Here is a 17,268-nt window from a genome sequence, read left to right on the forward strand (position 1 = left end):
AAAATACTTTAATTGCTGTTTTAGTTGAACCCTGCTTTTATTTTGAAATAAAGAATAGACCTTCTGATTGATCGACATTAGCTTCAGAAAAAGGAACTCGTTAAGGATAAAAAAACTAAATAAAACCAGCTCACAGGAACGGTAACAAAGGTAAACGTTTGATGTCATAAGGTGGATATAACTGTTTTTCTGAGACGCAGCAGTGTCATTTTTTCCATCACTGCGACTACTGGGAGACACTGCGGAGGCTTGTATGCGATAAATTGTGAATAAGGAAATGAATGCATTCATTTCAGACCTTAATTTAAAAAAATGAACATAAAATAAGTAGTAAAAAAGAACACAAATATCCGAGCTGTCGTCCATAAAGCAACGCCTCCTAACAGAACTGAGCAGACTTTTCATTATTATTGTGTCATTTAGGAAATAAAGTTGTTTTATTATTTGGCTGCAGCCCGACAGAAACACCTGTGTTTCTGTCGGGCTGCAGGCTAAATTTCCTTTGAGAATTCAATGGAGCTACGAAACAAGAGTAATAACCCAATAACGGCAGCAAAAGAAGGTTCTGGGAGAGAAGGAAAAATAACTTTTTATCGCAACTTGAACCTCTCTGAAATCAAGCTTGCCCGTCCACAGATTATTGTCTGTTTCTTTATTTACACTTCTGTCCTATAATGACAGACTAATATTCTTACGAGGCAAAGATCCAGTAATTAAAAAAATAGGTAGTATAAGTCTGATTCTAACATGAGTCTCTTTTCTTTTCCAGAGTGTGTTACCTTTGTATTTCTTGGCTGAGGGGATGCGTGTGAGCTTGGTGTCGATCTCGTCGTCCTCAGAGATCTTCAGCACAGTGGTGCGGTACTCGATCACCCTCGTCAGCAGGTCCGGTCGCCGTGAAATCTCAAAGATGTGCTCGATGTACGACAGATTATCTGCAATGAGGAGTCTTATTAGATGGCTTGTTCTTTGAAAACACCTTAAATCTATATCGGAAGATTGAAGAACTCTGCTTTTTTTTTCTTTTTTACTAAATTGAACCCCAGGCTAATCATTAAAGAGGACATATTATCCCCCTCTTCCAGCTTTTCAAACAGTCCCCTGTGGTCTAAATGAAACATCTGTGCTGTGCTTTGGTCAAAATATAACATGAATCAAGCACCAGAGGAGGTTTGTGACCCTGTATAAACCAGCTCTCTCAGAACGCTCCGTTTTGGTGTGTGTGTCTCTTTAAATGTAATGACACCCCCCCTGAGTTTTACCCGTTGACATCACTCCTCTGTAGCGAGAATAAAAATGGCAGACCTGCGCTAAAGTTTTGTTCTAGGCTGGGGGTGGAGTCCATGGGTGGAGATACCAGGAGAGGGGAGGGGATTTTTTTTTTACCAGAATCCCACTGTGACATCACAAGGGGAGCACATTTTGAAACAGAGCATTTTTCTCTGTGTTGTAAGACTTATGCAGACCACAAACAAAGGACTGGATGGGGTCGGTAGACACTCAGGTTACCCAAATTCAAAAACACTGTCAAAGCGGATCTTTCATAATATGTCCCCTTTAAATCAGCTTAATTTAAGATGAAGCAGTGGACTGAGGATTTGATCACCCACCTTGGGCCAGCTTGTCGTTCTTCTCCAGGTAGCTGAACCACTCCTTGGACGAGGTGATGTTGTTGCTCTGGTCCTCGGGGATGTCCTCCTTGCAGGCCGACTTGAGCTGCTCCAAGTCTTCGTTGGTGATGTTGTCAGAGAGGTCGCTGAGCAGAGAGCTGTACTCCGCCATGGTCTGAACAAACACACAGAGAGGGAGAGAGAGAGAGGAGGGAACGGTTAGATGTCTTTATTAAAATGATGCCAAACGTCAAAAAAAAAAAAAGATCAGAGCGAGGTTCAAACTGAAAGGAGAAGGGGAAAAACAAATACTGAAACTATCCTGATGTGTTTGAACGTCTCGGTGTGCAAACAGCCCACCTACTTCCCAGACTCCAGAGTGGAAAACAGTTTGGGGAATCTTTACTAATGACTAAAGCATACGATCAGAGGGGAACAGAGAGGAAACAGAACACTAAGAACCAAATATATCCAAAACAATAAAGATCATCTTTTGTTTTCCATCAGACAGTTGAAAGAGGAGAAGAACTGCAAACGTCTTGTATCTTATGTTTTACACATCCCCAATAGAGGATCTTTGCAGACATTGATATACTTGTTAGTATTCAGCTTTTGTTTTCCACAAGGATACAAAGTTATACATATTTAAACTGATGCTGAATAAATACAGGACAACATTGGTGATTATTTAGTTTTCTTATGAACAGAAATTCCCAAAAAAGGCAAAAAAAATCAACACTGTAGAGACTTTTTTTAAAACGTTTAAGGTCGTGCCCATGAATCCAAAGCTCCAAAAAAGCACATTCCTCTGTGCCGTAGACTTCTATTGTTGTCCTAAAACAATTAAAAAGCACTTTAAAGAGTGATGGACTCAGTTGTTTATTTTGAATTAATCCGACATGCTTTGAATTCTTGCAGAAACAATCAAAAAAAAGGTATTAATCCGCCAATGAAAGTAGTCCCAGTGAAAAGCACCATTTTCTCTACTTTATGCAACATTTTCTCTGAAGCACAGTGGCGACCTTCTGTGGGAAATAACATGTTTTAAACAATTTTTAAAAATATGCAGGCTGTCGGTTTGGCATATATTGTTCTCTGTCTCCCTCTAGTGGGCGGACTGAAGAAGAAGATTTCAAAACTACTATACTAAAGAATCAAAGACGCAGGTCTGAATCACAGATGTTTTATTCTGAGGGTCGTTCTGTGTGTTTTTAAGATTGAAAAATAAAAAAAAATGAATTGGCATCTTCAGGTAACTTCTCTTGTAAAACCAAAAGTTAAAATCACAAATACTTTCCATTAAATGCAAACCTTGGACATCAATCAGACAACAGACAAACCACTAAAGGTTGTCGTTTATCTTTTTAGATGATCTACATGCTAAAGCTGAACAAACATGGTTTCATTTTAGAGCAGAAAATGTGAAATATATTGGCATCGGGAGAAAGAAAAATGATCAGGACATTATCCTGATTATTCATGAAACATTTTATTCCAATCAAACGAAAATTACACGAGCGATTCGATACACAGCCTCCACAAAAAAGGCAGATTTTTTTTTTTTTTTTGTCGTCTCCTTCCATCGTGCAGCTCCCCACAACAACTCGCTGATACGTGTGGATGTTTGCAGCCATGCAGATCTGAAGATGCAAATGAAAAGCTTGACCCAAATCTGTTAATAACAATAGAAATGAGCTGCAGTGAGGAACATTGTGTTCATGAAGTAGTGCCTACACACACACACACACACACACACACACACACACATACACACACACACACACACACACACACACGCACACACACACGCACGCGCACACGCACACAGAGCAGACGGCCTCACTACATGTTTTTCTCTCTTTCAGTTTTTTATTTTTCACACTCTGTGCCTGTTTTTTTTATGAACAGCTTGCATGCAAACACACACACTCCTACACACTCCTACACACACACACACACACTTACTTGGACACATTCTCTATCTTTGTGAGGAACATAAACCCTGCAATCTCGATAACACTCACTCCTTCACTCCAGCCCGATCTGTAACCACTGCAGTGGACTTTGTACTGAATCCTAAACCCACTGAGCCCACATCAGGTCTGAATCTGGAAACAGGACGGAACAAAATCCAATCTAAAGTCCAGTGGAGTTCCATCAAAGTAAAACGTGTAATAAAAGCTCTCAAACATGGAACTAATCCTTGAATCATGAGTCACTAAACCAAGCTGTAAGAAGAAACGTTTGAAGTATCCAGAGTGCCCGCCCACTTTCTCTGAATCAGCCAATAGGAGCTTCAGAAGAAGGAACCGATAGAGACTACAGATTCTTCTTTGTACAAAAGTTTATGCTTGAATATTGTTGCATCCAAGAGACCAAGCTTGAAGTGATCCAAAAGTTATCTACCTTTGTTGCATATTTTCCCAATAATGGGTAAAATATGAAATTTTAAGTCATTTTTGGATGTTTTTTAAAGGAATCTCCCGACCCCCTTCTCAGTGTCTTGCGAACCCCAATGGGGTCCCAACCCCCACATTGGGAACCATTGGCCTAGTGGTCAGTGTGCCCCATGTGAGGAGGCTAAAGTCCTCCAAGCGGGCAGCCCGGGTTTTACATCCAACCAACTCTCTCTCTTCCCGATTTCTGACTGTTCACTTCCTTATCTGATTTAAAAAAAAAAATAATAATTTAATGTAAAAATCGAGATTCTTATCTTCTGAGATTTTAAATAGATTCATAACTTCCAACAAATTAAATGTTATCCTAAAAAATTTAACAATGACAAACACATCGTGGCCTGTTGTCAAACACCTTCAACTCTCACATCCAATCAAATTGCGGCCTCTGGAGGATTCCCCCCCCCCCCCCTCGCACGCCGGTTATCTGCGTGGAAATGATTAAGGTCACCTAAAAACAGCTGCTCCGAGCTGAATTTGAAGCATTGCTTTTGCTCGGGGACACTTCGGAAACTTTTTTAGCTTTTTCCCGAGAGCGTCAGAAGTTGCAAAAGGGGGAAACACATTTCTTTCTTCAATTTCGTCTCGCATGAAAAATAATCTTCCTCTCGACATTGCATGCGTCTGAGCACATACATCTCTAACTATGTCACCCACCCTCCCTCGCCCTCCCTCGCCCCCCCCTCCCCTCCTGGCATCCATGCATCTGTCGAGAAGCTGCAGTGCATTATGGGCACTGGCACAAAGCTCAGTCTGCCTCTGATCCCCTCGGTCTCATCGCAGATAAACACGGAGAACAGAAAGCCCAGAAGAGCAGAGCGACGAGCGCTGTGACCTAAATAACACATGCTGCTGTTACCGACAGCTGCCACCAGAGGGCGACCATTCACTGTGATGGTCTGATACAGCTCGTCTTATTTAAACATCTAATGAAGCAAAAAGAAATCCCTCTCTTCTGAATCTTTTGAGCATGTTCATAGGGACATGTGGAGACTGTTTCATGATTTAAATCTTAAATAATTTTTGACCTAAAAGTCTGATTCCAGCTCAGGTTTGTGTGTCCGCTCTCTAAAAACATGATGGGTTAACTTTGTCTGATCCACCGTTCTCCAGCCTCGAGGAATAACAACACGAAGACAGAGTGCTTTTTACAGTGCAGGTGGTGTGTATGTGTTATTACAAAGGAGTGTGTGTGTGTGTGTGTGTGTGTGTGTGTGTGTTTTAACAATCTCAAATGTCACGTTCATCTCCTCTCTAACCAGAACAAGTTGCTCAATCAACACAAAGCGCTGCGTGGGAGCGAGCAGGGATATGCACCTTAACTAAACGGTCTCAGTGCTGTGTGTGTGTGTGTGTGTGTGTGTGTGTGTGTGTGTGTGTGTGTGTGTGTGTGTGTGTGTGTGTCGCCCTGCGTGCTCTCTGTTTTGCACCATAATGGACCGCTGCTGCTTTTGTGTACTCTCAGAGGAGAGAGGGGGAAAGAACACAACAATGGATCGAGTGGCTACATTTAGTTTTAGTCTCCCACAGCCTCACCCCCCCCCTCCCCCTCCCCCCTCCCCCTCCATCCCTGTGAAGCCTTTTTTTGTTTCCAAATATCAAAATAAGGTATTTGGGGAGAGGGCTGGTTCTCTGTACGTGCATGCCGTCGAATTTAAAAAAAATGCTCTTCATGCTATCAATTTTGAAATTTGTTTACTTTATTAACTTTTGTTCAGTCAATATTAAAGATAACTTTTTTAATTTTCTTTCATTCTATTATTTTTCTCTCCTGTTGTTACTAAATCAATCAACGCCATCCTACCAGGTAACCGTACAAGTTCACGTCTGAAACTTTTGAATGGAAATCTTTTCGGTCTTTAAAAAATAAAAAACAATCAACAAAATACAAATTATTCTTACAAGGACAAGTTTTGCATCGTCGCAAAAAAATAGTTTCCAGACGAGAGAAAGACGAAATTTTGTGGCGCAAATTAGCCTCCATACAACACGTCTTCTCCCTAATGTCTTTCTGTTGTGAGGATAACCTTTACATTTAAAAACAATTATTAAACTTGCTTTTTAATTCCTAAAAATGGTGGGCTTTATCCATTCTATGAAACATGTTCTTATAATTACATAGGGGGGGAAAGAACCCTGTTTTGTTGGCACTAATTTGCCTCCATACATAATAAAGGTAATTTAAAAAGCCTTGATGCTTTCCTGTTAAATGAAACCTAAATAACTCCAGAGGAAGAAATATTTGAGTGTTCATTCTTTGGTCATATATCTGCATTAAACTCAACCACTTTATATTCATGGCTTTTCTTGAATGTTGGACAGAGACAGAAAAATATAAGACATAATAAAAATACCTGTTTTGCATCATCATCAGATCCAGCACCAGAGAAACAGATAATAAACTTTCTGTTTCTCTGACGTTACTTTCAAGGCGGGCTACCAATGCAGCAACGTTTTGTAAGAATAAACGAAGCTGAGCTACACATCAGTATTTTAACATTCCTGTGCACATTGTAGTCATGCTTTAAGTGCATGAGTTGGTGAAATCCCCTCTAACAGACACTCCCCCCCACCCCCCCGGTCTCTCTGGGACGAGCCTGACACTGCCTCCATACATAAGAGCCCCACTGTGCTTCACATTCTCATGAACACAAACATGCTTTTGTCTGCTCCGTCCTCTGTCCCCGCTGCCAGCGAGCGTGAGTGTGTGTGTGTGTCTTTAAATAGGAGTGAGAGAGAGAGAGAGAGAGAGAGAGAGAGAGAGACAGGAAGACAGAAAGAGTTGTCGCTGAAATCATAATTGAGACGCTATGTTGAGCTGTATACGAGTTTTCATCCAGAACCTGGAACAAATGTTTGAAACACGAGGTAGAAAAGGGAGACAGAGATTCAAAGATGTAGTTTATAACCTGTTATCTGTCATCTCCATTAATATACACCAAATCAACTGTTTATGTATGGAGGCTTATCAGTGACAAAACATGAAAAAACAAAAAAAAATGATCTTAGTGTTTTTTTTTGTGTGGTGTCTTGATTGTGATTTCAGTTGCTGCTGTGACAACGTAATTTCCTGCAAAGGATTAATTAAGCATCTACATACATACCTACCATGTAGTATTTAATAAAGTTGTGATTGGAGCCCGACTGATTTATCGGCCAGCAGACAATATCGGCCGATATTAGCATATCAAGTGACTATCGGTATCGGCTTATATAACTGCAGATATGCGCCGATGTTACTCGATTTATTCACCAGTCAAAAAGCATTTCATTTGAGTTCCATTGTATTACTCTAGGAGCTCTCTTTCACCAGCAGAGGGCGCTACATGGATTACAACAAGCATTATACTGTACATCTTTTCCCCAAGTGATTTATATTTGAGGGATAAAAACAAAGAAAGATACCGACTAATTTACGGTATCAGATTTATTTTACTTCCTAATATCCGAATCGGCCCCAAAAATCTTCTATCGGTCGGATACTAGTTGTTTTTGACCATTTGTATCCTATCAACAACACAAAGGTTGACTAAGATACGTTTCTAAAGCAAACTGAGATACAGTCAGACATTACTCACTATGCAGGAATTAAACAAGAGGATACCTTCGTGTCCGGTCAAATCCAGTTTTTTTTTTGCTAAAGCTGAAAACATTGCATCTCTGACAGTAATGAATAATACTTGGGAGCTAAATCATAATCTATCCTCAAGCAACCCCTTTTACTGTAACCAGCTTAGAGGCAATACAAGGTAAACAAGCCAGAGCTTCCAGGAAATGTGCTTTAATTACACAACTCAAACTTTTTTTTTTGTTGCAATATTTGAGCTAAATTGGCTACAAAAAGCAAATTCAGAGGATGTGGTTACAAAGCAAGTCGAAGGCGTCACTTCCCAAAGCAGAATTATCTTCCTTATTTTCATCAGGAGTCAAGTAGCCCTTTTTACACATGTGCAAACTCTGGAAAATTCCCTCAAATTTTAGGGGTGGCCTGCATGTGTAAATGCATACAAGCAGATTTTCCAAATTTCCACTTTCTTTTTCGAGTCCATTTGTGAACGCAGCACAAAATATTCAGATAAAAATTCAACGTGGGTGAGTGTAAAGTGCAAACATATATCACATGACCACAGATTACAGGGTCTCTGTGCAGGTCATGAAGCGGCAGCATGCTCACCAGTATGACACTGCGATACATCCCATTACATGTTGCATTGAAATAAAGTGATAAAATAGTGTTGACTCTGTTGCATCATCGCCTTATTAGTTATGTTTTAAACATTCATTATTAGGTCAATTATGAACCTCCATAGATTAAAGGTTTAAATGAACAAAGGACACTTTTAAGTGCACATCATCCATCCAGAAGAGACCCTTTATTTCCCCTCTTCCTGTTATCTCCTTTCTCTCACGTCCGTCTTTATCTCCGTGTCGGATCACAAAGGGGGGTTTCATAAATGTGCAACAGCATGCAGAGTTAGAGCCCGGGCCTTGAAACACATGCAACACAAAAGCACTGGATGGTTTTCATTCTATCAAGAAGATGAGCTCAGCGTGGAGGCAGCGTGTACAAATAAAGATGACAACACAGGTACGAGTTTAGAAGACCTCGGAGTGAAAGGTGTGATGATCTCGTGATTAAGTCCAGAGTGTTTCTGGACTTAAAGGGATCCGAGCCATTATTCCCACGACCTTCATATCTCACAACATCTCCACTGTTACCTTTATTTTATTTTGAACTGATGCTCAACCTGAAGGCACACACACGCACGCACACACACACACACACACACACACACACACACACACACACACACACACACACACACACACACACACACACACACACACACACACACACACACACACACGTATGTATAAGAGACAGACATGTATACCCATACCACTAAAACTCCATTCACCCTCCACATCAATGACGTTGCCATGGTGCCGCGGAGACTGTTACCTAGCGACAGGGCAGACACCATCCTCCCTCCCTTCCTTCCTCACTTCACCTTGCACCTTTTCTAAATAAAAGCCTCCAATAAAATGATTGAACAATTTTATGTCGTGCTTTAACGATCGACTGAAGTCACATGTTGTCATTTTATTTTCTAAACTTTGTTATCTTTGATTTAAAATCACTGAATTATTACACTTTGTTATAACCTCAACAAATAAATCCAACAATCCAACATCCATTGTTAGACTCTAGGATCTGACTTTTAAGCAACATTATGCACAGAATTATTAAATGTTGTTATTTACGGCCTCTGTTTTGCTTCATAATAAAAACATTATGAAATATTAACAATAAAATGGCAGAAAACACATTCAAGGTTATGCATTTTCAAGTCACATGTTCATATTTTTATGTCTCAGCTTGTTTTTTTCCTCTCTATTTTTGGCACTGAAAAAGCAAAATATGCAACAGTTTTTGATTATGATGACCAAAAAGATGAAACAATTAACAATAAAAAGTCAGGAAAAACACAAACACACACAGAGACACACACTAGAGTGAGTACAAAACAACAACACTGGGTTGTTGATCTCTTGACTTTCACATTGTAACGGTCATATGATCAATACACACACAACTCTGTCTCCTCTCTCTCTTTTTATCAAAGCCTTACATAAACAGCATCACACACACATACAAACACACACACACACACACACACACACACACACACACACACACACACACACACACACACACACACACACACACACACACAGCGCTCGCCAACTCTGCTGGTCTGCAGCATGAAGACAAGCCTTCAGAGTCAACCATGGCAACCGAAACACCGGGATAGCAGCTGAGAAATCTCTCCAACAGAGATGTGGAGGACAGAACAGACTCTGTTGAACTGTTTTCTTTACAATACATCCAGACTTTTTTGTTAGCTTTTTCCTTTTTTTAATTCTTGCTATTCTACTCGAGCCCTCCTTCTTATTATTTATTGTCCTTTTGTCTCTAAAAACTGAAAATCTCACAAAAACTCTCTCGGCCAGACGCTGCTTTTTGAGTAAACAAACATGGCGTACGTCAGGCAGGAAGAAGTGCTGAAAGTTTTGGACCACTTTCAACTGAAAATCCCTGAAGAAAAAAAAAACTATGTATACGGATGTAGAGAAGTCATAAACAAGGGCTGTAAAAGTTGCAGCGCGAGCTAGAGATGGGTATGAATGGATTTGCTGCGGCTGTTGTGCTTCCTTCTTCAGTTAGCTTACTTCACAATTGGCTAAAGTTTTGTGGCAATCCGCAGGGCACGTGTTTGGGCACCCTCTCGGGTCTCTCTTTACACAACAACAGATCGCAATCGAAAACGTTTACTACATGAAATCAGTGCATCTCCGACATCCTTCTGAGCAGATCAGATCTGTCTTAGCACACCTCACACCATTGGAAACTCTGTCAAGATAATTTTTTGAGCCATTAGAAAATCATGACTGGGGCGCAGGTAGCCTAGTGGTAAGAGCCCGGGTTCCAATAAGACCTGTGGCTCCTTTCCAGCATGTAGTTCCCCACTCTCTCTCTCTCCCAGTTTCTGACTCTATCCACTGTCTTATCTCTGCATGAAGGCTTGTCAAAAACTCAGAAAGAGGGGATTTGGGGCCAAAATTGCCCCGATTATTTGGTAGGGTATACCCAGCTTTACCCTGCAGACAGAGTAGGGTTCGACTCAGTCGCGGTATTGACAAAACAGTGGCGAAAAACATACTGGCGGCCATGACGTCCTTCTGAGCAGAATGGATCACTGTAAACACACCTCACTCCGCAAAAAGAAAATCTGTCAGGATAATCTTTAGAACCATAAAAAAAAAGCGTGTGTAGCCTACCCCCGCTGAAGCAGACAATAGCGCTCGAGGAAAGTAAGATACTGAAGTGTTAAAACATGGCAAAGACTTTAAACACTGCACAACTTCTCTCCCCTGCTTCTTTCTTTTTTTATTCTCCCTCTGTCTGTTTCTTCCAACAGTCGGAGTCTACTCAGCGGCTCGTTCATTTCTCCTTCATTAAAAAGTCTCTCATTAAACATTCCCTGACATTTTCCAACCTCCTATACTCTCGTTCTTTTCTGCATTTTTTCTCTCTCTTTTTTCACTCGTATGGAGCGAGAGGCAGAGTGTAGGAGTCTCACCCACTCTCCATCTTTAAATCTCCTCTGAAGCTCGACTCGACTTCATTCTGAAACCGCACAGCTCGAAATCAGACAAAAGAATAAACAATTACCTCATTTTATCTCACTCTTAATTCTGGGGAAAATAGACAGTATTTACTCTTAAAACATCTTCTATTTTCTGTATCTGTAGCTCAGTGTTCAAACCATCTTCTTACTCAGAATATATCTTTTGTGTTGCAGGAGCAGCAGGGGGGAGGGGTGAGTGGGAGGCAGAAGAGCTCGCAGTCACAGGTCGAGGCAAATGTCCGCCTCCAATATCTACCTCTCAGGTCAAAAGTCTCTCCAACCGATGAACGGATTTCATTTAACACCTCCAAGCTTCATTTTTTCATAAGCATTTCACCTCATCAAACTGCGCCATTCTGAGGTTTTTCACATGTTTCCCAAAATCTTTAAAAACCCAAGAACTTTAAAAACTAGCAAAGCAATGCTCAAGTTTCTCTTTGTTTCTGTTGTATGCTAAAAGTCACATATTATGTAAATGACACTTCACCATGTTTTTTTTAACACTTATATGCACCCCTAGTCTCTCTATAAACCCCCCAATTACGAGAAAAGACAATCCTCTCTGCTCCACTTTTCAGAAAATCTGGGTTCAAACAGGCCCTTTGGAGATTTTCCCTTAATGACATCACAAAGGGCAGTAGACCCTCCCCCAGGTGGGTGACACTCCCACAGCTAGGTGTTTATTCTGTCCTCTGAGTCTGCCTTCTCACCGTAAACAATAGGAAATGGAGCGAGAAAGACAGAGACACCCAAGCCCTTCCAGAGAGGGGGCGTGGTCACACAGCAGACACAGCTCATTTACATATTTAAAGGTACAGACACAGAATCAGCCTGTTCTGAGCAGGGCTGAAATAGAGGGGTTTATAGGCATGATCAAATACAGGATCAGAGATTTAGAAACAAGGAACTTCACACACATGTTTTGAGGAGCTCTGAGACTAATTTAAACTCGTCGAAAAGGAGGAGAATATGTGACCTTTAAGTATTGGTCGGTCTAGTCCTGTATATTTCCATTAGTAGAAGGACAAGCCTTTCCTCAATGCTCAGAACTGTGCTGGGCGGTTATCCCCTCTATCCAGCTGATTTGGGGTTTTGGGTTGAGTACTTTTGTTGGTGGAAGTGAGTCATTCTAGCTCAGATAATTAGAGGCTATCTGTTGCACTGGACGTGGTTACTGGCCGTATAATTAAAGTTATTGGTCGAAAATGTTGGTTTTTCATACTTCATAATTCAAAGCTAAATTCTTCTACTAAGATTCTCGACCAATGTCTCCAAATTACAAGTACAACAACTTTAACCTCTGAGGTTTACACACCAGTAAGCTGTGTTTTTTGAAGGACGGGGATGCTTTCATTTCAGTATAATAAAGACACTTTACTTTTCATTTCACTTAAGTAAATACTGGCCCTTCATATCAATGGGGACCTTGTGGGGAATGGACAGCTTGCTAAACGTTTCATACCTTCCTGCTCTTCAGTCATTCTACATCTAAAACTATTTATGAGGAGGAAAGGAAAACCCAATATCAACCCATTTCACTAATAAATGCATATAATCTGATGTTGAATTTGTTTCTGCATACACTGAGGATTTCAATACAAAGAGTGTAACATCCAACACTGCTTATCTGATGATGTATATTCCTCTTTGTTCTGTAAACTCCTGCAGAATCTGACTTGACTCTCAGGAACAGCCAGACATCGATTGGTGTCCGATGCCTCGGGCAATCCAACCTTCCTCTCAGCAGGTTTCCATTCCAATAACAACAAACAGACGCCCCCTGCAGACGGCGACCAGGGAGGGGTGGAAACACTGTCCGGTCGCAGCAGGGCTCGACTAGGCCTCGCTGCACATCGACACCAAAAAAGATTTACCCGCTGCCTCTCCACCGCAGTTTCCTGCTGCGCTACAGAACGGCGCCCCATTGTTTGGTGTGCAGCTGTGTCTGCTTTTTCATTTATACTGAGGTGGTTGGGCGCAGTTTGAGTTTTGATTTCCTGCCTGTGCTTATCTTGGTTTCCGTGTGGTTTCTAGAACCTCTGCAGTTGTCTCTGAATTACCACACACACACTGAATCAATACACAGAATGCTGCAGTGACAGCACACAGGTTGTTAACACCAACATGGCGGACACTTTTGTGTCTCGACTCCTGAAAATTCGATCTGAAGTCTAAATAATTTCTTGACAATCACAGCTATTAAAACTAATTTGCTTCAATCCCACAGACTGCAGCTTTCTGTTGGTGACCCATTAGAAGAAAACAGTGCCTTACACTATTGGACTATAAGACAAATGTCTGACACTTACATCTAAAGACTTCATAAAATGTAAGGTTTTTCAAAGACTAGGAATCATGCTGGGTCACTAGCAGAAGAGTGTTATAGATATTTCCCAGCATGCAACTGGTGGATATTTGCATGAAGACAAACAGACAAAGAAGTCGAAACAAAGGCAGCTTTTGAAAATGCTTTTTTATGTCCATTGGGTTTGTGTTACCTGAGGTGATTCAGACCTCCATGTTTATGATTTCAAGATTCAAGATAGTCGTTTTCCTTACATATCTGCTATACAAAAAGAAGCCAAGGACAGACCAAGAGGAAGAGGAAAGACCAACTTTATAAATACCATCAAAAGTAGTATAAGAACAAGTATTAGCTAATTACGCCCGCTTTCTTCTGCGACTGTGTGCCGAATTTCTGACTATTTGTTTGCTAAGTCAGGCTAAACTCAACCCTGTGAGAGGAATTGTCAGATAAAAAACACAACCATTTCATTTCACATGTAGAGCTCACGTCCATCTTTTTCCAGTTAGTGGAAGGATCTCTTTGAAATAAAAAAAATACTTCAAATCGTGGCATAAAAGTCTGACTTCTCGCTTTGTCAGGTAAGAACTCAAGGCAAATGTTTTCTTTTGAATGTGATTGGATTGATCACATCTGATGAAATCTAAGTACATCGCATCCCAAACGTTGATTGGATTCACAACAAGACATGGAGAGGAATTCTACCTGTGAATGACGCACATTTGAGTCACTTGATTTGCGTCATCTGGCGAGAGTTTGTGACTTTTTTTTTTGGTTTTGTACAGGCTATTTGGTTATGATGCAATACTTTGTTTTTTGGTCTGAAGGAACAAATCATATCTCTCCTTTCATAAGCTTATAGGATGTTTTGTAACCAATGTGTAGAGTAGCCAGTTTCCACAATTGTTGGAAAAAAAGCGAAGAAAAAGTTGTCGACGATGGTAGGCTAAGAGAAGAACATCTGCTTCTTTAACATCACACTCTACAACCAGGTAAATGCACTTTAAAGGCCAGTAAAAATTACCATTTTGCTGACACGATTTCCATAAATCACATCTCTGATGCTTTAGAAATGGACTCAGTAATAGACATATTTATGATTTATTCATACCAGTGATGAGCTAACAGTTCAGTTAGTCCACTAATGGTGAGGCACTCGCTTTGACTTCTGGCTATTAATAGCAGATGTTCCATTTTGCAACATGGATGTTTAAGTGAGGTGGATTTTAAACGAAGATGACATTTATGTCGCTTGTACGGATTGTGTTTTTTTTTTTCACTGCTAAGCCGTTTGGCAAACACACACACACACACACACACATGGACACACTCAGAAACATAAATTAAGCACAATCCTGCCGTGGAAAGGTCAAGCTCAATGCTCCGAGGTTGCGTGATTCGCCGCCTCTCCTCATCCACATCATTCCCAACTGAAACACCACTTCTCTCTCGCTCATGCTTCCCCGCTTGTTGTCTCATTTTCATCAGCACCACCCTGCCATAGCTTTCCCCCTTGTTACGCCTCCTGGGAGTCTTTCTTCACGGCCTTAAAAACAGGGCGGGAAATGAATTTGGAATCATCACACGAGTACGTTGCTGCGGGGAAACGTTAGAATTGATTTCTGACCATTAATCTTACTTTGATGTCTCTCTCGCTGCGATCGTTGCCCGTGTTCGCCGGCCAACTAAAACACCTCGTGTAACAAAATCTTTTCTTGTTTTGTTCGCTCTCGCCTCCTCTGACTCTTTCTCTAAATCCTGCTGTTTCTGTCTGGATTGCTTTTGCACGCTTTGTAAGAGATTCCCTGCACATTACCACCAGATTAACCCTCATCTAGTCGGTCAGTTTTCCTCACAGCTCTTTTTTTTATCCCCCCGTCACACCACCACAGGCTCGGACGGGAAAAAATGAAAAGATAAAGAATTACCAGAGGAAGAGCAGAGAGAGCAATATTGTGGAAGGGATTATGGGATGAGAGAGAAAAGGGAAGAAGAGAAAATGAGAAGCTCGGTTCTTTTTCCTTACAGACGGCCTCGTGTCCAATGAGGCAGTGAGGACTGCCAGCACTTATCAGTTCAGAGGCCCAGAGCAAAGAGAGAGAGAGAGAGGGAGGGAGGGAGAGATACGGAGGGACGGAGGAAGCGCTAATCTGGGGAGAAGCAGCGAAGCGCCGGAGAATATAGGCCACTGGCCCATTTTTTCATTGAGGAGAAAAGAAGATTTGCTGCGTGTAAAAATAGTGCGGTTTGATTCAAACAGCTTCATCTTTAATTTTTTCGCTGTTTTCTCTCGTCTTCGCTTTGTCCTCTTCTCTTCTCCTCCATGAAGGCTTTTTTATTCCCCAAACTTGGCGTCTTCATTTCAGACATAGTCAGTGACATTTTCAAATATAATTAGTCTTGGCAGCTCCTCCAGCCATACAATACTTTTGGGGGGTTTTCTACTTAAAAAGGTTGCTCTTTTTTTTTTTTTTTTTTTACAGAAAAGGGATGACAAATGTGATACTTTGATTTAGATAAGAGTGAGTGCGCATGAGTAGAAATAGCTGGTTACAAGAAAAAGATAAGAAACTTTATAGACAGAATGCTTGCAGCACTGATAGGCTGTAGCCTCACAAAATCTGTCAGATGGTTGCATCATATTTTCCTAAAGCAGTCTCTCAAAGTCTGTTCCTACTGAAGACTAAACTTTTACAAAGCAAACAAAAACCTGGAGTGTCATTTTTTTTAAAAAGGGACTGTAGTATCCTTAAAGAGCTGGACTTTGTAGTCTTCATAAAACGTTAGCCTACAAAAACAGTAGCTAGTAGCCTAAGCATTTGTTTGGGAGTTTGTTTTTAATAGTTTCTGGACAAAGAAATTCAACATTACGCCCACAGAACATCAATTTGTCACCCTTTCTATTGTGAGGATGCTTCTCTGCTAGCGTTAGCCGCTTTGTCTAAGTGAATCCGCAAGCTAAAGATGCTATGGCTTACTTAAAGTACAGCGCAAGAGTTCTGCTAGCATAGCCGTCCCCTTGTTTCTTTGGTGTTTAAAGTTTCAGTCTTATCTTTTTCTCAGTCACTTCACTATTTTTCATGGCAGTTGTTGCTAACTCTTTAGTTTTTACTGTACCCACAAGCTAGCATGACATGGTGAGAAAAGATCTGTTCGCTTACTTCTATGATAGCATTAGCTGATGTGTGTCATAGCGAAGTAGCCTACTTAAGTCTCAAATTTAAAATGCTTGTAAAGACATTTATTTTGAAGGTCTAAAAGACAACCGGGTAACTTGATCTGTTGTGGAAGATCCTTAAATCATCTACTGCGTGAACCTTTTGGGATATTTTTGTCATGAAAACTAGTATAGCGTTCTAACATAGACTACCAGTATGACATAAGCATAATCCTTTAAATCCTCAGCTGCTCCTCTTATTATGCAACCAGTTGTTAATTTCATTCATCTGTGTTTTTTTTAGCACAACTTTAAAGCTGACATATATTTAGTAGGCTACATAACAAGGAAAATCAGTTAATCAGAGGCATTCTTCAGAGTCCAAGTGCGGTCATTTCCTCCACTCGGTCATCAAACTTTATCCATGTCATTGTCGGTCTGAATGAGACGTGATTAGAGCTGAATGCAGAGCTGATTGACGCTTTATGCTCCCTGCAGAGAGCCAATAGTCAGAACTGGTGGATTGTTGTTGGACGTGTTCGTCGAA

The 17,268-nt window shown here is 40.8% G+C and overlaps 1 protein-coding gene across 1 annotated transcript in view; it reads right to left on the reverse strand.

Moving 5' to 3' along the window:
- Window positions 1–17,268, reverse strand: part of LOC109995187 (proliferation and apoptosis adaptor protein 15) — a 50,374-nt gene that overhangs the window by 8,453 nt on the left and 24,653 nt on the right. Inside the window, exons 2-3 of the mRNA XM_020648833.3 lie at window positions 1,611–1,785; window positions 780–935 (exon numbers count right to left, since the gene is read on the reverse strand). Of these exons, the coding sequence (XP_020504489.1) occupies window positions 780–935; window positions 1,611–1,782 (328 nt within the window). The 5' untranslated portion in view covers window positions 1,783–1,785. The remainder of the gene's footprint in view (window positions 1–779; window positions 936–1,610; window positions 1,786–17,268) is intronic.

The sequence above is a fragment of the Labrus bergylta genome, chromosome 22 (genome assembly GCF_963930695.1).
Source record: "Labrus bergylta chromosome 22, fLabBer1.1, whole genome shotgun sequence".
NCBI classification, from domain to species: Eukaryota; Metazoa; Chordata; class Actinopteri; order Labriformes; family Labridae; genus Labrus; species Labrus bergylta.